The sequence below is a fragment of the Amphibalanus amphitrite genome, unplaced genomic scaffold (genome assembly GCF_019059575.1).
Source record: "Amphibalanus amphitrite isolate SeventyFive unplaced genomic scaffold, NRLGWU_Aamphi_draft 000080F_arrow, whole genome shotgun sequence".
In the NCBI taxonomy this organism is placed as follows: domain Eukaryota; kingdom Metazoa; phylum Arthropoda; class Thecostraca; order Balanomorpha; family Balanidae; genus Amphibalanus; species Amphibalanus amphitrite.
The window spans coordinates 1,134,269-1,157,208 of record NW_024881576.1 but is presented as its reverse complement, the minus strand read 5'-3'; the positions used below and the strand labels follow the sequence as shown (position 1 = coordinate 1,157,208).

Below are 22,940 nucleotides of genomic sequence, written 5' to 3'. Positions count from 1 at the left end.
GAACCCCATTTACATCACTGTGCGGCCGCTGGGCCTCCGCGCCACCCGCCGGCCGCGGGGGGGGGGGGGCATATAGTTGCCCCCCCCCCCTTTACTTCTGCTGTGGTCGCAACCCGAAGAGCTGATAGAGACGCGAAACTTTGCACACATCTTCCTGAATACCTAGCCAAGGCTGTGTCCAAATTTGTTGTTGATCCCATTTGAAATGATGTCACAGTGAAGTCAGAAATCAAATTATAGATTTGCGACCATTAGTTTCCTGATGATATATCCGATATATGGGACCGAGTATAAAGGACCGATGATTGGTCAGGAACTACTAGTAGTAAGTGCACATTAATGTGTCAGCATGACAGCAGGTGCTGTTTAGTTCATTTGCAGTTGAGTCTCATGCTCAGAGACATCAGAAACGCTCCATATCGGAAGAAAACGACAAAACTTTATGACGTCACTATGATGTTACCCTCCAAACCCGTGTTGATGCCGCCGATTCTGTGTACGCTATTGCCGAAAATGGACTGTATTGCCACTGTGCCGAAATTGAATGCGACATTGCCAACTGTCTGAACTGCGCCGAGATATTATGCGATTCTGGTACATGATATTGCGGTATGTCTACACATGTTTCGTTAGCACTAAAATGGACGATTATGCCAAGATGCACCGAATTCAACTGACAAAAGGTGTATTCCACCCACTCCACCTTGTCTGCCGACTGCCGCCATTGTATTGTGACACCTGCTGTTGTTGTATAGGTATCTCCGGCGGCCGAGCAGGTACCATTGTGTTGTGACACCTGCTGTTGTTGTATAGGTATCTCCGGCGGCCGAGCAGGTACCATTGTGTAGTGACACCTGCTGTTGTTGTATAGGTACCTCCGGCGGCCGATCGGCCGACGCTCGGCGCCATGCCGTCCGATTTGTGGGAGGATGCTGAGCCGCCGCCGAGAACCGTCTATCGGCTGCCGCTGGTGTGTCGACGCGGTCGGCCCACGGCGCTAGAACACTTGCCACAGGTTAGCGTCGCGTGCTGTTTCCGCGGACTTTGGCCGTTGGAGGTGGCCATCGATGCTGGCCTTGGCAACTACACCTTTTTAGACGCAATTTCAAAAGTTAAAGACCAAATTCAAAACGTTCACGTGCATTTAGAACGTGAACTCTTTTTTAATTTGGCCTTTAACTTTTTGAAATTGCACCTAAAAAGGTGTTGTATTAGCAGGGTATATTTTGTGCTTTTCATAATGCTCGGCAGATGGTTGCCCACTACTGGACACAATGGGAAGACCTCATACATATTCTATTTGGAACACTCCGTTGAATTATATGTATGGTCTGGCAAACTTAAGAAAGAACGGAGTTATAGCTCCTGAATCCTTTTGTCACGTGTTTGCTCACTGGACGTGTATGGTTAGAAGAAAATTTTTGTAAAAAGTCGAGAGAGAAATATTCTTTAATATATTTCATTCAACATCAAAACGTGCATAAATGGTGCTTGCGCTTTGAATCCGTTCTTTCTTAGGTTTGACAGACTATGGTTTCTATCCAGTTTATTCGACAGTCTGGACATGGAGTCATGACTGTATTTGATGTGTTTGATCCAGAGGAGCCTTGTGACGTTCGTCACGTTCCTGCTGTCCAGCCTGAAAATGGCCGACGATCAGACTACGGCTGCCGTGCGACAGATGGCTCAGATGTGGCCAGATATCTTCAGCGGAGTGGCAACCGACCCAAGCATCAGTGGAGCAGCGGCAAACGGACACACGCTCGACAAGGTGGGCTCAGGGGATATATATTTGTGGCTAAGACTCAGATATATCGATTTAGAGGCAGAATAAAGGATTAATTTTGAGCTGTAGCTCCTTTTTACCAAATAAAAGTGGTTTGGTCAAGGTTTGGTTCTTAAGTTATTTTTCGGGCCATGCACGTGCACACTGCACATGGAACCTTGGAACCGGACCTAGCAGCAAAATTGCACATCGACAATTGTAAGTTTTGTAGTTAGATTATTCTTGATTATTCCTGTTTGTGAGCGTTGAACTAAACATGAGATCGGTACTGGTAGGTAGAGGACAGAGGTACCATCAACCATGGTGTGGGAGCACACAGAACTTATTAGAACCGCTTCTTCGGTTCTGTGCTCACTGTTACTGACGAACAGTCTATCAGGGAAGTTGATTCACATCGCCGAGCACACCCGGAACAAGACAATTGAGGATGCAAGAGTTGTGATTTCTCGGATCAGCTTCATAAGTTGACACATGTCACGTTATAGCCTCGCTGAATAATTTGAGCCAAACCACCTTTGAAGACGAACTTAAGTGCCAGCCAGTATGAATTCCGCTCTTTTCCGGCAAGATTCAGCAAATTTGGACGAAGGCATAATGCGAAATTAGGCTAGCATGCATTTATTAATGCTGTATGGATTAGCGGTTAAAAGGACGATGTTACCATATATGGCGTAAGTATAGCCCGAGGGTAAAAATCGCAATGGTTTATTTTCAGAGGCCCAGCCTAGGGCAATAGTGCTGTTAAGGCCGGCTTCACCCGAGAGCTACAGTGGCGTCAGAGAGGGGAATATGTTCCCCAATTGTATAATCCATGCTGTATTCATTTTGTTCCATGGCCAATCAAAACTCGTCCAGCCATAATATGCATTGTAATTATGTGAGCTGTGTTTCAATCTGGGCTGGCGCGTCTTTTGATCAGGGCTCTCACATCTCGTAGTTTTCTTATTAATAGTTGCTTATTAATGGTGACTTGAGGTTTATTTATTGCCTTGAATGTGCTCAATCGGTAGATTGTGTTAAAAGCATTCGCAGATTACTTTTTCCCGTTGTCATGATTTCCTGGAAAAATGTGTTAATTGCTCGAGCGAAAATTAACAAAGAAATCGTGGTAAACACTAAACAGTAAACAGTTTCACACTCAGCACAGAAATGAGGTATTAATAGCCCCTAATTGGGTTTATCTATATTCATCAATCATTATGCTCATGGCGAATCAATAATTAAAGTTCGTCGTAGACGAGACCAAGAGACACGCGGGGAAATTTTACCAACGCATCATCGGAAGAGCCCAAGGATGAGTTAATCGTTCAACCCAACAATGGGCTCAATTTTTCAGCTTTAATTTCAATAACACCAGCACATATTTGCTGCAAGATTTGCCAGGGGTCATTGAACTGCTCCTGCTGTTTTCCGGGGTCCACAAAATTTTATTACGTCTGTGCCGGATCAATGCGTGATTTTACGGAAAATGATCTTTCGTTTTGATGACAAATTTTGTGCAAAGGGCATCACTTTAAATCGAAAAAAATAATTGGTTGAGCACTTTTCTTTGCTCGTTTTGAAGCTTCTTGCTTCCAGGCTCCAGAGAAACATATTAATTGCAAGATCACAGGCCAAGAAGACGATAGACTGAGTTGAATGAATATTAAACCTAAAATGCAGCAAGAGTCGAGTGAAAATAAAATTGAGCAGGCTTGGCCACTGTTATTAGATATATGATTGTGCAGTGTGCATTGAACCCGGCGGCCGCTGGGCCTCCGCGCCACCCGCCGGCCGCTGGGGGGGGGGGGGCATATAGTTGCCCCCCTTTACTTCTGCGACGAAATGCGAAGAGATAGAGAAGCGAAACTTTGTACACATCTGATCTTCCTGAATACCTAGCCGAGGTTGTGTCCAAATTTGGTGTCAATCCCATTTGAAATGACGTCACAGTGACGTCATAAGTCAAATAATAGATTTGCGACTCTCAGTCTCCTCACGATATATCCGATACATGCAGTGGCGTAGCCAGAAATAAGCGAAAGGGGGCCATGGTGCTCGAGGGGGCGACCTTTTCCCTTGAGAGGGGCACCATTGTCAGCTCGTGACAGGGGCGTCAGTCTAAAAAGTAATGTCATGTTCATGCATGATTTACTAGGTGTTGCAAAATATGAGTGTTTCGCTTATTTTTCATGAAATCCAATTAATGCAATTTGCAGTCAGTTTTTTTCTAAATAAAAAAAAAACTTGATCTTGATGAATATTTAGCACGATAAAGGAAACGAGCTCAGGCTACGGACATTTTATTCTCAAAATACTCATCCATGCGAGTTCGAGACGGTAAAATAGGTATACGTTGGTTCACTCACTGATCCAAAGTGACCTGACCTGTGGGCTGCAACCTGTGGTCGACCGTGCTTAGAATCTCAGACCGCACGTATGTATGATTTACGCTGCGTTTAATTGCCCAAATTGGTATCAAGGAAAGACTTGAAACATTTAAGACCATTAAATCCACCATGAGATCCCAACTCATTGTCATACCAGCAGCGACTGCAGTCAGAGGCGACCTGACGCTGCCATACGTTCTGGATTTTTTTTCTCCACAAATTGCCTTTACAATTCGAAGTCTAGTGCGCGCAGCCCCTACTTGTGAACATGCATGACTGCATGAGTGCCAGATGGATGAGGCTTGAGACTGTCCATATGTATAGTGGCACGAAGGTAAAAAGGATATCTTCTGCCGACGTAGTATAGAAGACGACCTTTGCTGATGTGGGTGTGCATGATCGACTTTGATTAAGTGCTATAGAAACCTGCTGATCTCAGTTCTCACCGAACATTCGCCTTGCGTAATCCCCAGACAAAATATCTACATTGAGGGCCAGGTCAATTTTGCTACCTCTCCATTACCTATTAGTTAACCCGCGCCGTGCTGGTGGCCTGTGTTTTCCGTGTCGTGCTGGGGGAGGCGTTTTCACGCCCCCACCCTCTAACTCGGCTCCTGGGCCACGTATCGACACGCGGTAAGCGGCAATCGAAAGAGCGTCAAAAATAATGACGGAAATATTTCGATCAATTTTTAGGTCAGGTCAAAGATCAGGTCACCAGAGTTCATCAAAGGTCAAATTTAGTTCATTTCAACAATTTTGGAAACTGTCAAGTGCCAACGGCTAACTCGGGAACCAATAGAGCTACAGCACCGCGAAAAAACGCATTCGATGGGCCCTATACAGACCTTTCTGAATAATGCTCTCAGATTTGACCTCCGGTCAATGGTTTAGCCTCCAGAGGGCAAACCCCCCCCCCCCCCATCACCCCAAAAAATAGCCGTTTTCACGAAAAATGTTTTCGGTAATAACGTTTGACTCAAGAAAGCCATGGCATTACTTTTGCCAGCATCGTGTTCCTCTCGTCGCGTCGCCTCGAATGAACCATACGTTGACCTTTAAGGGTTATTTTGAAAATTTGACCTCAGGTCAAGGTGATGACCTGACTGGTAAGGGTCATACTGCATATCAGTTGATTTGTATCGTCGAGCTGAACACAGGGCTATCGAACACCGTTTGAATTTTGCGGATTCGTCCAGTGGTTTCGGAGATACGGGGGGAGGGGAAAAAATGCCCACCCTCCCCCCCCCCCCCCCTCCACCGCGCGGAAGGTGGCCGGGAGGCCCACCGCTTGCCAGGTTAAACTAATCTTAGCAAATTTGAGCCAAAAGGTATAACAGATAAACGTCCTCCGCGAAAACGTATATTTTGAGGCTAAAAATTTGCCTTAGGTCAAATCTGAAATGATTCATAAGAAAGAGCATGAGAGCTATCGAATGCGCTTTGCTGCGGCGCTGTAGCTCAATCTCTTTCTGAATCCTGACTTACTATAGGCGCCGCTTTGTCGAAAAATGTCAAAATCGGCGAAAATTGATTTTCGGTTGTCTCTGGTGACCTGACCAGTGACCACCGAACAGTTCGATCTAACCTTAAAGATGATCTAAGTAGGTACTTTTGTAATATTTTTGACGCTCTTTCGAACGCCGCCTACTGCGTGTCTCGACGTGGCCCACAAGCTGAGTTAGAAGTGGGTGTTCGGCCAGCAGGTTCAATTAAAAAAACGCGTACGCTGGGGGCGGCACCGCACTGTTAGGCGGGGCCGGCATCGCAATAATGGGCAGCACTGCGCTGAGGGGCACCACTTGCATTGAGAGGTGGCATTGTACGGTGAACGGGCGGCGTCGCATTGAGGGGCGGTATCGCAACGAGGGGTGGCACTAACGAGACTGCCTTATAAGAAACGCATGGCACATCCTACCCCAGCTCGGCGCCGCCTGGCTGCTGCATCTTGAAAAGGGCCCTTGGTGTCGATGAGAAAGCCCCATTGTCGAATAATTACCTAGCGTCAGTGGTTTCGGGGGGGTGGCGCTATCGATCTTGAATGGGGCGGGGCGACTGAAGTCTCCATTCAGATGGGCGTCAGTGACTACTGGAGGGCGGCAACGACCTCGGACAGGGCGAATGTGATCTTCAGAAGGGCACCGGGTGCCCTATAGGGGTGCAATGCTGGTTGGGGTCACTGCTGCCTTCAGGACACTGAGGACGCTCTGGAGGGGCGCCAGTGATATCGGATGGTCCGACTGTTATTTTCAGAGGGGGCGTTGTCTCGGATGGGGAGAATGTGATTTTCAGAGGGGCGCCGGGTACTCTAGAAGGGCGCCATTAGTTTCAGAGGGCTGCCATCGATCTTAACCCTCGCCGGCCGAGAGGGGGAGGCGGGTGCCGCCCCCCCCCCCCCCTCGGCCGGCGAGGGTTAAGATCGATGGCAACCCTCTGAAACTAATGGCGCCCATCTAGAGTATCCGGCGCCCCTCTGAAAATCACATTCTCCCCATCCGAGACAACGCCCCCTCTGAAAATAACAGTCGGACCATCCGATATCAAGAGCACGCTGGCGATAGAGAGCTGAAACTTGGCATACCTGACCTTTGATTCAAGCCGGATCTTTTGACACCAACCGCATTTTCGGGTCAGGTCAGGTCACTGACCTATGACGTCATAAGTGAACCTCTGCACGGTCTTCAGATGTCGCAACTTCGCAACGCCCTCACTGCCAGAGGAGATGTCACAGGGAATTGAAACTTGCAGGATCTAGTATCCATTACGAGTCTCACAACTTGTATATCTCAGATTTTTCCTTAAGGTCATATGAGGTCAGATCATTTTCGTGACTTCACCATTATAAGTCAATGGGGAAAAATGAAAACTGCTATTCTGGCGCCGGGAACGATCTCCAGCTATCTCAAGCACACAGAATCGTGATTTGATGCACTCCTTGTAAGGTTAGATGCGTCACTTTTGCAGTGTTAACCTTGCGTGACGTCATTTATGACGTCATCAAGGTCATATTAGTTTTTCGTCAATAACTCTTGATCAAATTGAGCTAGCGAGTCGGGAAAGCCACCAATGGACTCAGGAAGACCTGCCGAATCGAATGATATGCGACATGACCTCTTTCGACCAACTTCGTGACCTGGGGGTGCTGACCTGACCTTGACCTGAGGTCAACACCCTAAGTTGACCTGACCCGAACAAAAAGTATATCATTCGACGCGCCTGAGCGAGGCGAACACGATGCTGCCAAAATCGCGGCTCTGTGGCCGTTTTTTGCGAAGTTATTCACCAAAAACTGAACCGTACCTTGGGGCACTTATCCTGACCTCAGAGGTCACCGGTTGACTTAGGACCTTAAAATCGGGAACCCATCTCTGCGTCTCGTAACGGCGCACACGCTCGTTTTTTCCGCGACGCGCTAGCTCCACCAGGGACGAAACGGCGAGGGGGGTCGTACCCGCCCCTTCCCCCTCGGCCTGTAGAATTTACCTATTTGGGGGTATGTAGAAGACCAATAGGTCCGGCGAGGGTTAAAATAGGGCAGCTGTAATCTCCGTTTAGATGGGCGCCAGTGACTTTTGAGGGGCGCCAGCGACCTCGGATGAGGACGACTGTGATCTTCAGAAGCGCGCCGGACGCTCTGGAGGAGCGTCATTGGGCTTGAATCGTAGACTTTAGTCTCAAGCGGGACGACTTCAGTCTCAGGGGGGCTTGAGGCTTGCTAGTGGCTCTTGAAGGCGCTATTGATCTCGGATATGGCGACTGTGATCTTAAGAAAAATTAGGGTGCTTTAGATGGGCGCCAGTGGTTACAAGGGTCGCCATCGATCTTGGATGGGGCCGATTGCGGCAGCTGTGAACTTCAGAGGGGCGCCGGATGCTGTAGAGGGGCGCCATCAACATTTAATGGGGCGACTGTTCCGTTCAGGTGGGTGCCAGCGGCTCTTCAGGGGCGCGATGATCCTGGGGGTTCGGAATATTCGGGCTTCCGGAGGGGCGCCTTTCAACACGGGGGGGGGGGGGGCAGGTCCTATTTGGGGGTGCCCTGGAGAACATTGGGGTGTCCAGGCATCCCCCCACCCCCAAAGAGTTATTGAGTTCGATCCCTGCCCGCACGTCATTTTTTAATTCATGTTCCCTCTGTAAAACGGCATCAGCCTAGTCCGCTACAATTGGGGCGCCATCTGGGCGGCTGGGCGGAAAGGGGGGCCATGGCCCCTATGCCCCCCCCCCCTGTCTACGCCACTGGATACATGAGACCGAATATAAAGGACCGATTATTGGTCAGGACTCAGGAACAAATTGAAAGTGTACTTGGATGTTTTAGAATAACAGCGGGTGCTGTCTAGTTCATTTGCAGTTGAGTTTCATGCTCAGCGACATCAGAAACGGTCCATATCGGAAAACGACAAAACTTTATGACGTCACTGTGACGTCATCTTACGTGATACCACCACCAAACTTTCCTCAAACATTGCCTAGGTATTCATTTGAAGCTATGCAATTAAGTTTCACGTTCGTAGCTCATCAGGTTCCGGAGATAGTCCACAAAACGGAAGGGGGGGGGAACTTTATGCCCCCCCCCCCCCCCCAGCGGCTCGTGGGTTAAGATGAGAATAGAAATAGCGAGAAGTTGAGTTGTGACAGACGGACAAACGAAACCCAAAGTAATAGAATGACATAAATAAAACTTAATTTACACTGGCTTTCACTTATGTGATGATTTTTTTTTCTGCATTATTTTGCCCCATTATGCGCGTTTACCTTGTTCGATTTTCATTAGTCGTGCCAGAGTTCCTGCCAATACTTGCACACTGTACACTGTTCCGCTCCCTCGTCAGGCGTCAGCCGTGAATTCAGAACCGCTAGTATCCGAGTGGGCTGCCGTCTGTTTACATCGGCCGCACCAGCAGCTGTTTTTATCCGCCGGCGGTCCGTTCTGCCACTGTCAGCGGTCAGTGGACGCCGGCCGATTACAGACTCGGGGCGTGTGTGCTGACGCATCGTCTCTGCGGCTGCCGCTGCAGTGCAACGGCCTGTGTCCGTCGAGTTACCATCGTGCCGTGACTGCCCATCTGTCGGTCTGTGCGCGGGCAGGCAGAGGCGGCTCCGAGTGGTCCCGGTCCTAGCCCAATGACTGTGGTCGGCGGGTTCGGATCCGTGACATGTCTTTTGACTGGGCCGTGATTCAGTGACTGTGACGTCAGTGACCGGTGCTAACCGTCGGCGGTGTGCGGTCCCTCTCCGTGACAGAGTCGGCCGGGTCGGCTGCGGCGACTGGTGCGCTGCTGGTACCGGCTGCTCGGCTGCGAGCTGCTGCTGTCGTTCAGCGCTGTGCTCGAGCGTGAGGACCACCGCGGCCGGCTGCGGCTGCAGCGGAACGGCGACGGCACCAGCTCGCTGTACGAGCGCTGCTCGGAACGGCTGGTGGTCACCTACCGCGACTGCAGCCCGGTGAGTCGCCTGGGACCGACTGACGGGCACCTACCGCGACTGCAGCCCGGTGAGTCACCTGGGACCGACTGACGGGCACCTACCGCGACTGCAGCCTGGTGAGTCGCCTATATCCAGTCTGTGGTCACCTACCGCGACTGCAGCCCGGTGAGTCGCCTGGGACCGACTGACGGGCACCTACCGCGACTGCAGCCTGGTGAGTCGCCTATATCCAGTCTGTGGCCACTTACCGCGACTGCAGACCGGTGAGTCGCCTAGGACCGGGCCGGCTGACGGTCACCTACCGCAACTGCTACTCGGTAAGTCGCCTAGGCCCGGGTGGTAGTCCCTTGCCGCGACTGCAGCCCGTTGAGTCGCCTACGACCGGCTGACGGTCACCTACCGCAACTGCTACTCGGTAAGTCGCCTAGGACCGGATGATAGTCCCTTGCCGCGACTGCAGCCCGTTGAGTCGCCTACGACCGGCTGACGCGGGCACCTACCGCGACTACAGCCCGGTGAGTCGCCTACGACCGATTGGTGGTCACCCTCTGCGAGTACAGCCTGGTGGGTCGCCTCCGAAAAGTACGAGATATCGGCCTTTTCCGTCAGAAAAGTTAACTTACTGTGTAGTCGTCAAGGAGCACTTAGATGTTAAAAAAAAATCACCTTCACTTGACATCTTTAAAGCAGTTTACCTCCATCTCTATCGGCTTGCCCTATCGTACGCTTCTTATCTTTCTTCCCTCTTTTTTTCTGACGTTGTTCGTCCCGTTCTATGTTGAGCCCTCTCATATCTCCCTATTTCAGCAGTACGATGGCAGCCCGGCTGCAGAGGAGTCGCCCCCGCCCCCGCCCGAGCCCTCGCCGCCCAAGTCAGCCGCCGCCGTCAGCGTTCAGGAGTCGCCGCCGGACTGCGAGGGCTGCGGAGCCCAGTTCGTCACACTGGCCGCCGCGATGGTATGTGACTCGATGACCGTCCGCGCGGGCAGCCTTCGGGTGCGGAGCTGACTCGGCCGAATGTTGGCCTTAGTTTGAATTTGAATTTCCGTATTATAGCTATAGCGTTATAGATGGAATCAAGACAGGTAGGTTTGTTCCCTAACAGTGAATGTCTGTGTCTCTGTTTTCCTGAGGGGCGGCGGGTAATTTCCTGGTGCAAGCTAGTAGTGGTGACAGATACTGTTAGGCGTTAGCTTTCATACTGTCATTTGCCGTTTTTTCCAATTTGGCATAAGGGTGACGTCCATTCTGAGTGACGACGTCTTACTCTTATCGACGGCTATGTGATTGGCAGGCGCTCTGTCATTTTGTGTGTTCAAATCATTTTTATCTGATAGTTAAAGCATTTGCGGACTGATACTCGCTCGTGAAAACGTGTTCCACTAAATTGTCCGCCCTTGATTACACTCGCTGATTGGCTATCCGCCCATGGTGACGTGTTCTGATTGGCAGGCTCACGAGCGGCTCTGTGACGGCGTCGGCTCCGACTGCGAGTCGATTCTCTCGGAGCCGACGGCGCGCACCGTCTCACAGGCGCGGTTCCTGAGCTACCTGGGTGTGGTGCCGGCGGCCGGCAGTCAGAACCAGGTGGGTATTTGGTGACTGGGTGCTTACTGAGTCAGCGGCCCCGGCCCGAACGGCTGCCGTCCTCGTGGAGGGCGGGCGGACATGTCTTATTAGTAATATAACAGTCGGGCCGCGGTGTCGGAATGATACCAGCATAAATCTTTTACGTGACGTTATTAAGTTCTGGATGTTACAACGATTATGGTTATTATTTTGTGACTATTTTTGGTTTCTCTATTTTCATTTAACGACCCTCCTGACTGTAATGTCACTGACGGCCCCGCTCCGGCCGCCAGCCGTACCAGTCTCGGTCGGTGGAGCGGCGGCGCGCGCGGCGCCGGCAGCGCTGCTGGCCCACGGCCGAGCTGCTGCTGCGACTCAGCCGCACCGAGTTCAGCTCGCCGCTGGGCCGGCGCATGCTGACGCAGGCGGTGCGGCTGCCGACGGGCGCCGAGGAGGCCAGCAGCTGGTCTGCCGCCCGGCAGGACCGGCACTGCTGCACCCGCGCCCAGCTCAGGTCAGACTCGGGTGGGGAGACACGGGTGTTAGGGAGTCGGCCCGAGCTCGGAACTCACCTACCCCACGTTTCATTGGGGGCCGGGTGGCTGTTTTTCTGTTATATTCTCATCAGCTTACTTAAGTCTGGTCCCGTCTTGTACTGTATAAATTCGGATCTCGGACCGATCACCAAGCACAAAAGCTAATCAGCTGCGATGTGCCGCCTAGTACGGTGGTGGCGCGCCCCGCTCACAGCGCCACCGTGATCGCCCGCAGGGTGCCGACGGATGAGTTTCCGGTGACGTGGAGCGCGCCGGCGTCCCAGTCCCGACTCCAGCCGCGCGTCTACTGTTTCACGGCCAGACAGCGGGCCGAGCGGGCGGCCGCCATCGAAGCAGGTACAGCACGGTGTCCTCCACTCGTAGCTGGTCGTACCCATGGTCGAGGGACGATAGAACGGCCCTGCAATATACAGTGCGCCCTTTCCTGTACTTTGCAGACCACCTAGATGGCGTTGACCTGAACATTTTTTCATCAGCTATTTGTTCTCTGACATTTCATTGTAACATTTTTTTCCTTTTCGGAATTGGCATTGGTGTACAATAGTATTTTGCTAATGCTGTAAACGTATTTATGTCGTGCTGCATTGTTTAGAGGCCGTTCATCACAGCTGCAGTGACTGACGGTATGTCTCCGGTCCGCTCCTCCTGCAGGTCTGTCGGCGCGAGCCAAGGCTCGCTACTACGGAGTCCGGCCGTGTTCGGTGGTGCTGACCCGGCTGAAGACGGTGGACGGAGCGGTGCGGACCGTGCAGCGCCGGCAGCACCACCCTCCAGATGCGGCCCGGGTGCTGCTGGTGCGTCTGTCAGAGGCCGAGCTGGCCACCCACCTGTCCGGCACCGCCAGCCCCCCGACCACGCCGCCCGACCGGCCGGCCGGCCCGGTCGGCTGGTCGGGCGGCGCGACCCGCCTCCACGAGCGCCAGGGACTGCTGCGCGACGAGTGCAAGACGCTCCGTGACGCGCACTTTTTCCACCTGCTCGACTGTGCCGAGCGTGTGACGCGCGGCGACCGGTGGGTGTCGCGGCTGAACGGACGGCCGCCGGGGGCCGGCGGCGCGTGCCGGCCGCGCTCCCAGTCGGAGGGAGACGCCCTGGAGGGAGGTTCTGCGGCCACCCCGACCGGCCACCGACGGATGAGTCTGCTGGGGTCGGTGCAGGATCGCCTTCACGGAGCGGCCCGAGCACGCGCCAGGGCCGCCTCGCTCTCCGTCCGGCCGCAGCAGGAGCCAAAGGATCCCGCTGAGGTGTTGAACGGTGTGAGGTCGGAGGAGCGCGCCGACTGGAGTGACTCCTCCCGCGATACGCCACCGCGGCCCGAGTGTAGTCCCACGGAGCGGGACCGGGTGCGCCGGCTGCCGCACGCCGTCGGAGATCTGATGAAGGACGAGTGCAAGACGCTGCGGGACCGCCAGTTCGTGCGGCTGCTCAACAGCCCGCGGCGCACCACGCGCAGCGCGGCGACGGAGCGGCCGGCCGTCGAGCGGCGCCGCTGGCCGGTCAGCGTGTGGCTGCACTGGCCCGGCTTCGCGCGCGAGCCGGACCACCAGACGCCGGTGAAGCACGCGCGCGCCGCCGGCGAGCCGCGTCGCCACCGCGTGCCCGTGGTGCGCCTGGAGCGGCTGTTCCACCGGCTGGAGCGGCCGGCCGCCGGCGCGGACGGAGATGGCACGGCCGGCAGCCGGCGCCGACTCGCCCTGGACACGCCCGACGCCGGGCTGGCGGCCCGCTTCGTGTCCCGCTGCAAACAGAAACTGCTGGACGCGTCACCGGTGGTCGCGAAACATTCCGAATCTCCGCCGTCATCGCCTTCTCCAACGATGGCGCGTTTGTCGGCTGGGCTCATAACCAAGGCATCGCGCACTGTCAAGCCTGCAGACCCTTGCTGGTGTGAGGGCCGTCCGAAGCGTTCGCCGAGCCGTCCAGTCAAGACGTTCTCAGAGTCCATGCTCACTTACGGACTGAAACTAGACGATCTGCTTTTGAATGGCGTCTGTAACAACAACATCCAAAGCAGTCCCAAGGGTCCGTCACCCGAGAAGCGAACACCGCTCCGTCCGAGGAAGGCTCGGTCGGCGCTGTGTCTAGGCTGCCGGCGGTGGCCTTCGCGCGACTCCCTGGAGCCGAGTCCCAGCCAGCCGGTGCGCACCCGGACCCGGTTCCGCCGCCGTACCCGGTCGAGTGGTGGGCTGCCCGTGTCCGTCTCTCGTTTCTGAGCGGCCGGGCTGGCGGGCGGCCGGCCGTGCTGGGACGGTGAGTGATGAGATCGTCTATAATCTTAGCACCCACGTTTGTGATCTGAATCGGCCGCCTCCGCGCCCCGGCGGTGGGTGGCCCAGGCGTCCGGTGGGCTCTTTTCCTAGCTTGCTGTCGCCTCCGTCCGCCCAGCAGTAGATCAACAGATCACAATGCAGAGTACGGTCTATATGAATTAATTGTTAGCAATCATAGAACAGAATGTCTGAGTTTGGGGAGTATTAGGGAATGTGTATTATTGCTTGTCTAGAAGTGAGAATTAATGAGCACCATGACAGAAAGTCAGAAGAAGCAAGGTGTCATTTTTGCGGAAGCCTGGTGTATCGTTTGTGTAGGAACTGTATCTAGGTGAGGTGGGAAGTACAGATATGTAGACACGCTGTGCAACAGGTGACAAAAGCGGAACGCACTGTTCTGGCCTTGAAACGAACTACTTATGAGTCTTCCAGTATGCTCACTCAAAGGCGAGAACAACTTTGACGTATCATGTCATTCTACTTATTTGTTCGTTGGATTTTGTCGGCTCTCGTTCGCATAAGAACCAGCACGGATTCCGTCGGAGGGCATGGCCCACGCTAATTGTACCTTGACAATGATATTGGTAATCGTGTTGAACTGCTTGATCTGAAGCATGCTTGGTTATTTAATGTGTGCCAATGAGTGCGCTCTCTAACAAGTGCTTTGTTGTTGACGCTGTTGGTATAGTTAGGTTTGTTGCATCTTATTGCGAATGAACGCTTAATAGCTGGTGCAAATTTAATTTTAGGTATGCTGCGAATCGCGTATTGTTTTCTGCGGCGCAAAGGCAAAAACGATTACCGCGTGACCTCCGGCGTGACGTAATGACCTCTGACCTGACGTAATCGTTTTTGCCTTTGCATGGCAGCCTTGTATTCCGTGGACGGACTTGCTAATGAAATCGCAGCGATTGTTATTTATACCTATTGTCAAACAGTGTGATAATATGTTGCATTTGTAAATTTAATGTAAAAGTGTTGATGCGTATATGCATCGATTTCGATAGTGGGAGGAACGCATGTTGAACAGATAAAACATTGTTGCTAAGTAACCTTGTTTCCCTTCTCACCGCTACAGTGAATAAAAAATAACTTGTCAACAAACATGTTTCCATCTCAATATTTTTATATTCAATTATACTGGGCTGCTCTCGACATGTGAAACGTGGGCTTGGCTATTCGTTTATAGTTAACGTAGCATTGACAATGTTTCACCCAGCTTTATGTCTCCCGGACGCAGATGTTGAATATGGCCCCACTTGCTATTAACATTGGACTTCTGCTGCGTCCGGGAAGGCGATCTTGCCCGTCTCTAAAACAGATTGGCTGGATCCTTGAACAGCATCTGCAGCAATCGTGTTCATACTTTTCCGTGTAAACTGGTTTCGCGGGTGTTTGATGGGTGTCATGAAGGGGTTGACTCAATATGGCAGACCCCGGGGCAGACCTTCTCGCTGCTTGGTCCAGGGACTCGTCTCTGCCTTGTCGCCAACTAAAGCTCGTGTCTGCTAACTATCTATTCGGACGTTCACGTCACTTAATTGTGGAGGCTCTTATCCTTTGGACCTGCCGTGAGTCTATGTGCTAGCGCCAGGTCTCTCCCCTTTCGCCAAGCCTCGTATGCTCCTATTGCCTATACTGTCTGCGTGCACAAAAGCTCACGTTTTGGCGTCCGCAGGCTCCGGGCTGTGACGGCGCCGACGATTGGCGGCTGCAGGTGCGGAGGCACGCGTCTCGCGACCGGCGCGCAGCCGCCGCTGATTGTCCATCCGGACGATTTAGCGTGCGAAATGTCGGCGCGGAGAAAACGGGCACAGCTCGCTGACGGCGGCGGCGGCGGACCGTCGGCGGGCGGCCGGCCGCAGTCGGCGACCACCGTCCGTGGCCACCACACCTCTCCGGGCTGAGCTGGGCGCGCTCTACTCGACACGACTCAGCCGAGCTGACGGCGAGCCGACGGACGGAGCCGGCCGGAGTTATACCGACCTCGCTGAGGTCGCCTGTGTGTTGCCGGAGTGGCTGAGTGGGGAGGGCCGAGCCATACCAGTCAGACCGATCAGTGGTACCTACACCAGTGTAGTGCAGCTCGTCTCGGCCGTGTGATCTGTGCGAGCGGTGCGTCTGTCGGTATGGAGCGCCGCACCAGTCGGGAGCGCTGACCAGCCCCGGCGCGATGAGACGTGCCGGGCCGCTGGCCGGCCTTGTGCTGGTGCTGGTGCTGACTGTGGTCGGCGCCACGCCGCGCTGTCACCACCTGCGGGTCAACCCGGAGGCGCCCGTCCAGCTCGGTGAGTACCCGGCGGCGCCGGTCCCTATGCCACATCACAATTAGCACTGTCAGGTCATGTCTTGATAACACACTGCGATACATACATACATACATACACATACACATTTATTTTCAACATTACAAATGAGCAAAACATACACAAAAATATTATAAGATTGGTGCAAAAGAATAAAAATTCTTAAATTAAAGCACCTCTCTTAATGCTCCTTAACCCGCGCCCTGCTGGGGGGGGGTGTTTGAACACCCCCCCTTGTGGTTTTTCGCGAATATCTCAAAAACGGCGGCGCGGAGCGCCGCCGTTTTTGGTACACCTTATCATGCATCAATTCTACACATGTTATGAAAATTTCAGACCAAGGTCATTCAAGGTCAGGTCACCAGGTCACTTGAAGTGACCTCACCTCATAAAAAGTTTCAATGTCTGTCATAGCTACACCGAGTGACCGATCGCTTTGAAACTTTCAGCGATTTCTAAGAGCAATAGCATGTACAAAATGTTTATCTCAGAATTTTGATATCGATGACCTAAGGTCAGGTCAATTTTGCGACCTCTCCATTATAAGTCAATGGGAGAAAATTGAAATGCGCCTCTTTTGGACGAAAGACATTATAAACACTCCCAAACACTGAATTACAAATGGTTTAGACACACTGAACATGAAAATGGTGTCCGTGACCCCTGTTTATGCCCTGAGGTCATCTTAGGTCACGAATGGTATCTAACAGTTTTTCGCAAATAACTTTTGATAGAGGCATGCTAGAGCGATGAAAACGCCTTAGATGTGTTTAGCTCGACGATACGGATCGACTGATATGCAACATGACCCTTTCCGGTCAGGTCATGACCTTGACCTGAGGTCAAATTTTCAAGCTGACCTTTCAAGGTCAAGTTATAGTTCATTCGATGCGTCTTGACGAGAGGAACACGATGCCGGTAAAAGTAAGCTCGTACAAGGCTTGGGTCAAAAGTTATTGCAGAAAAACTGTTTCCGAAAAAATCGGCTATTTTTGCAGTTTTTGCCCCCTGCAGGCAAAACCGTTGACGTTAGGTCAAATCTGAGAGAATTACTCAGAAAGGGCGTTAATAGGGCTATCGAATGCGCTTTTCCGCGGCGCTGTAGCTCTATTGGTTCCCGAGTTATGCGTTGGCTTCTTGGAAATTTTCGACATTTGACCTGGAAATCGGCGAATTTTTGCCTTCAATGACCTCTGGTGACCTGACCTTTGACCTGACCAAAAAATTGACCGAAGTGATTTCGTCATTATTTTTGACGCTCTTTCGAACGCCGCCTTCCGCGTATCGCTACGTGGCCCAGGAGCCGAGTTAGAAGGGGGGGTGTTCAAACACCCCCCCCCCCCCAGCAGGGCGTGGAAATCCAGGACCCCCAGCCGGGCGCGGGTTAATGCTCAATCGCTAGTAGGACCGCCACTAGCGATTGCTAGTGGCGGTCCTGCATGAAAACCTAAACATCACTTTGTTGCTGATTGCTCGTGCGATACGCACACATGTGCCATGTTTATTCTAAAGAAACGTATTCTTTTAGCGCCTCCCCTGTAGCGTTTGCTATTTCGCACCGCCCCAATACTCACTTTTATCTCGTGCTTAACAATACGGCGAATGTATGATACTGATTGGGTCGTCGTCATCGTCGCTACCCATCCTAGTTCCTGGCCGTTCCCACTCCTCTAATCGAGCGGAGTAGTGCGGCCATTGATTACTGATGTTACCGACGCTTATCACCGTTTTCCTGCACTGGTAGCACAATACTTGTGTGCTGATTATCCTACTATTGAATTTCCTAAGAGATAAAGCGACAACCGTCACACGCCATCATGTCTGCTTTCTGAACGCCGATCACAAGGGTTACCGTTCGATACTCAGTCACATGAAAAGACTGTCTTGATTGAGCTTAGGATGAACGCTCTTGTTGCGATTAAAATGTGACCCATCAGCAATAAGTTTCGTGCAGTGATTTGGCAAGCGATGCAGATTGCATGGAACATCGTGACGCAGGCCATGTCACTGATCCTCGAAAGGCAGCAGTGTCGAATCGGAGCTTTGACCGATAACAGGCGGGTCCGGTCGGTGCCGTAACTGCCATAACGTCCCCGCGTCCCGCGACTGTTATTTGACCCGTGACTCGGGAGTGTAGCGACGGTTCCGTCCATACTTTCCTTTGAAGCAACCCAAACCGGCATCATAACCTATACTATGATGTAACCCAAATCAAAAGTACATAAATCCGATCTTCCGAATAAGTACCTGCTTGAGTATCAAATTAACCCGCGCCCTGCTGGGGGGGGGGGTGTTTGAACAACCCCTTGTGGTTTTTCGCGAATATCTCAAAAACGGCGCCGCCGTTTTTGGTACACCTTATCATGCATCAATTCTACACATGTTGTGAAAATTTCAGACCAAGGTCATTCAAGGTCAGGTCACCAGGTCACTTGAAGTGACCTCACCTCGTAAAAAGTTTCAATGTCTGTCATAGCTACACCGAGTGACCGATCGCTTTGCTTTGGAACTTTCAGCGATTGCTAAGAGCAATAGCATGTACAAAATGTATATCTCAGAATTTTGATATCGATGACCTAAGGTCAGGTCAATTTTGCGACCTCCCCATTATAAGTCAATGGGAGAAAATTGAAATGCGCCTCTTTTGGACGAAAGACATTATAAACACTCACAAACACTGAATTACAAGTGGTTTAGACACACTGAACATGAAAATGGTGTCCGTGACCCCTGTTTATGCCCTGAGGTCATCTTAGGTCACGAATGGTATCTAACAGTTTTTCGCAAATAACTTTTGATAGAGGCAGGCTAGAGCGATGAAAATGCCTTAGATGTGTTCAGCTCAACGATACGGATCGACTGATATGCAACATGACCCTTTACGGTCAGGTCATGACCTTGACCTGAGGTCAAATTTTCAAGTTGATCTTTCAAGGTCAAGTTATAGTTCATTCGATGCGTCTTGACGAGAGGAACACGATGCCGGTAAAAGTAAGCTCGTACAAGGCTTGGGTCAAAAGTTATTGCAGAAAACTGTTTCCGAAAAAATCGGCGTTTTTGCAGTTTTTGCCCCCTGCAGGCAAAACCGTTGACGTTAGGTCAAATCTGAGAAAATTTCTCAGAAAGGGCGTTAATAGGGCTATCGAATGCGCTTTTCCGCGGCGCTGTAGCTCTATTGGTTCCCGAATTATGCGTTGGCTTCTTGGAAATTGTCGACATTCGACCTGGAAATCGGCGAAATTTTGCCTTCAATGACCTCTGGTGACCTGACCTTTGACCTGACCAAAAAATTGACCGGAGTGATTTCCTCGTTATTTTTGACGCTCTTTCGAACGCCGCCTTCCGCGTATCGCTACGTGGCCCAGGAGCCGAGTTAGAAGGGGGGTGTTCAAACACCCCCCAGCAGGGCGTGGAAATCCAGGACCCCCAGCCGGGCGCGGGTTAAAATCTCAAAATCAACACGATAGAGAACCAAACTGAAATGCGAAAGGTCTTATTGTGTTTCAACACATTTTAAGATGTATTATTATTTCCACCTTTACAATCCTTTCGTTCAAACGGCTCATCTCCCTCGAACCATGCAAAGCTGGAATAGATGGTTATCCATTGCCAGACTTCAGTTGTCTTATCGGTAGGTAACGCCTTCCCGTCACGTTAACATCACTGCATTTTCTAGGCACTTGCATAACTTCTGGAATTGTATTTGCCTCCGGAAGGGAAAGGTATTGCGTACCGTTTGCCTATTGGAAACGTCACAGTTTATATGTTTATCACAACTGGTTGATGGAACTGTTGGATCTTATAGTTTTACATTCAGTAGATTGGGCGTCGTCATAATCGCTATAGGGCAACCCCGATGGGCTATGTTAAAATCGCCGTTAGTGCCAAATCCAATGTCAATTAACGCCGCCAGGCACTCCCATAGACCGTTCGCCACAGTGCCAGAGCTCAGGTAAAGAAAGCCACCGTCGGCGCCAGTGGACAGCGCAACAGTCATGATTCTCACGGTGCCCAGCACACTTTCACACCATGGACACCTCGGGCGTCCCCACTGCGCCAGGCAGCCGGGTGGGCATCGCGCAAATCACACTGATTACCTCACCGTCCCCATGAGCTTTTGAAGGCACATGACGACACCATTTACACCCGAATTATCATCAGCGTAAAGTGGTACCTGCGCGCATTTATTTCTCATTTGCTTTGCCGCCTGTGACAAATGGAGTTCCTCAAGAGCTCCCCATTTCATGTTATTGTGCCAATGAATCATTTATTGTCCCAGTGCTAACAGGCGGTGGTGTCCAGAAATCGTATCGGTTTACCGCCGTATGCGTCATTATAGTCTTCCAAACGTATTCTTGTCCCGTGTTTATGCCACTATCTCCATACGGTCCAAACGTGTTTTCCCTTACTACAGTCACGGAATATTTAGTTAGTGTCTTGTGTAAACGCAATTTTCCGCATTGTTACGCCCTGCGGTTATGTAGGTAAGTACTTGCTTTAGGCCTGCCTTCAGTCATTGGCTCAGCTTAAAGGAAATAGTTCACTTTCACGAAATTATTTTTTTTGCAATGGATTTATGATTTTTTATGTTCAAAATGATCAGCAAAGAAAATAAAACCTATTTATAACAAAAGATTATTTTCTATATTTTGATATAAGAAGAACTTTTCAGTTTCTGTAAGGCACAGGCGATCCAGTATGAAAAGAGCATGGGTTCCGAAAATTCTTCAGAAACTAGAGAAATTATCGCGGCCACCGGCATTTGGGCGATCTGCTGCTGCTGAATGTCCTTATTGATCAGTACGAGAATTTCTCTTGAGTTCTCGTAGATAATTTCACTAGTTTCTGAAGAATTTTCGGGACCCATGCTCTTTTCATACTGGATGCGAATATATGCAAGGCACACATCCTCAACGCAATACACCTTTTTCGGGACGAGAAATAGAATATCTTTGCCTAGGGTGATCGTTGGGCTGTAAAAGCTCCTGATTTATGCTCGTCTCAGCCCGAGCTACGGAACTGCTATTCCAGTTCAAAACCCATGTTAAAAAGTGAACTATTTCCTTTAAAGGGACTGTCCCACCTTAACATTAGAATTGAGTTGAGATAGCCATCTTGATGGGCGTTCTTTGAAAATCAGAGTCGTGAAAACCGTTTCTCCAGCAATTACTTCATCGCAAATAAATTCGTGTTTGATTTTGACATCTGTGCAAATAAGTGCCACAATGTATTGGTATTGGCACTTAAAACCTGTGACGTTTCCGCCTTTTCCGAAGTTTTTGTATCTGTCGACTTGTTTTTTATTGAAACCTTGAAAAATAACAACGCCTCTTGGAACAGCGCCCGGCGCCACGAGGTGGAGAATTAAATTGATATGCCAAACTAATTCTAATAGTCTTCTAATTCTAGCAGTATTTTTATTTTTGTATTTAAATATTTAAGAGGCCGTCCTACATGTGACTGAAGAATGCAAGAGCTATGAACTTATCAATGGCAGGTGTCAAGTTCAAGTGTGCAACTCACTGAAATTAATCATAGTATCAAAATCATAAATGATTTGCTCACTGCTGTTTCAACTCCATAATCAAGACATGCTCTGAGGAGTCCACAGTCTATTGATGGTGACAAATAAGGAAGAGACAATGAATGTTCACCTTTTTATTTCTGAACATCCAAGACGACTAACCTTGAGCCGTTAAACATTGATAATACCCTGTTTGCTGAAGTGTGGGTGGCCTGAGGTCGACCATGTCTAGTAAAGAACTGTTGTTTGTGTAAACACCATGCAGAGGTATTTTGAAATAAATTTTAGTGATGTAATGCATCATTCTTTGAACTGAGTTGCTGATGGCGGATGAAAGCGGAACTCGGAAGTGCTGCACGTTGAATCAGAAATGCTCTGTTGCGCTTTTAAGCTTATGTTAGATTTTATAGATGGCTTAGTTTTCCTGCAGATTTCATCTTAAAGCTGTCAATAGTGTTTTACCTTTGTTTCCTGGGAGCAGATCCAGCTACTAACATGAGCATGGGACCAGGACTGGGCCTTTGTTGTTGTACCACAGTCGCTGCGCTGCTTGTCAAAACCTAGGTAATGTGCTTTGTTAGGCCATGCTGTGCATTTTTTAAACCTTTAGAGTACTTTGTGATCATTGACACACATATTGATTATTGAACCTGACAAACAGCAGCAAAATCACACCCCATCCTTACCTCTGTGCAGTGTCACCCAACAGACAACAGGGCTTCAAAACAGGCAGGTTCCGCATTCAAGTCGCTTCTTGCAACTATGTGTCTAATGTTAGGACAATAGACGTGCTGCACAGGGAAGGTGTGTTCTTTGTAGCTCTTGAAAAATGAAGTCATGCCTAAAATTCAGTTTAGAATATTACAATTACAAATAACTTGGATAAAAGTTGCAAAACATGAACTCTGACTGGTCAGTTGAAATATCTTGAGTCAGTGAACCACGCCTGGGCTGGACCGCTGGAGGTGGTCAGTTCCCTGACTTGCGCAGCCTCGGGCACCTCGGGCAGGAGCTGTGGGACTTGTACATGGACAAATTGAATAGACGCTAGCCTAGATTATGTCGTGGCTGCAGTCCAAGACGTGTTCACCAGTTGCCGTTGCTGCCGCTGCCTGCTGCTGCCCTGCGTG

The 22,940-nt window shown here is 50.8% G+C and overlaps 1 protein-coding gene across 1 annotated transcript; it reads left to right on the top strand.

Moving 5' to 3' along the window:
- Positions 1–852: 852 nt before the first annotated feature.
- On the top strand, positions 853–15,080 carry LOC122379580. Its single transcript, XM_043361882.1, has 8 exons — positions 853–1,015; positions 1,601–1,771; positions 9,402–9,602; positions 10,392–10,541; positions 11,037–11,171; positions 11,447–11,667; positions 11,925–12,046; positions 12,362–15,080. The coding sequence occupies exons 1-8, from the start codon at positions 908–910 to the stop codon at positions 13,921–13,923; spliced, it is 2,670 nt and encodes an 889-aa protein (XP_043217817.1). The 5' UTR covers positions 853–907; the 3' UTR covers positions 13,924–15,080.
- Positions 15,081–22,940: the final 7,860 nt, after the last annotated feature.

Coding starts and splice junctions, on each gene's coding strand:
- LOC122379580 (XM_043361882.1), top strand. CDS start 908: ATGCCGTCCGATTTGTGGGAGGATGCTGAGCCGCCGCCGAGAACCGTC. Junction 1,772..9,401: donor ACGGACACACGCTCGACAAG/GTGGGCTCAGGG, acceptor TCTCCGTGACAG/AGTCGGCCGGGTCGGCTGCG. Junction 10,542..11,036: donor TCACACTGGCCGCCGCGATG/GTATGTGACTCG, acceptor TCTGATTGGCAG/GCTCACGAGCGGCTCTGTGA.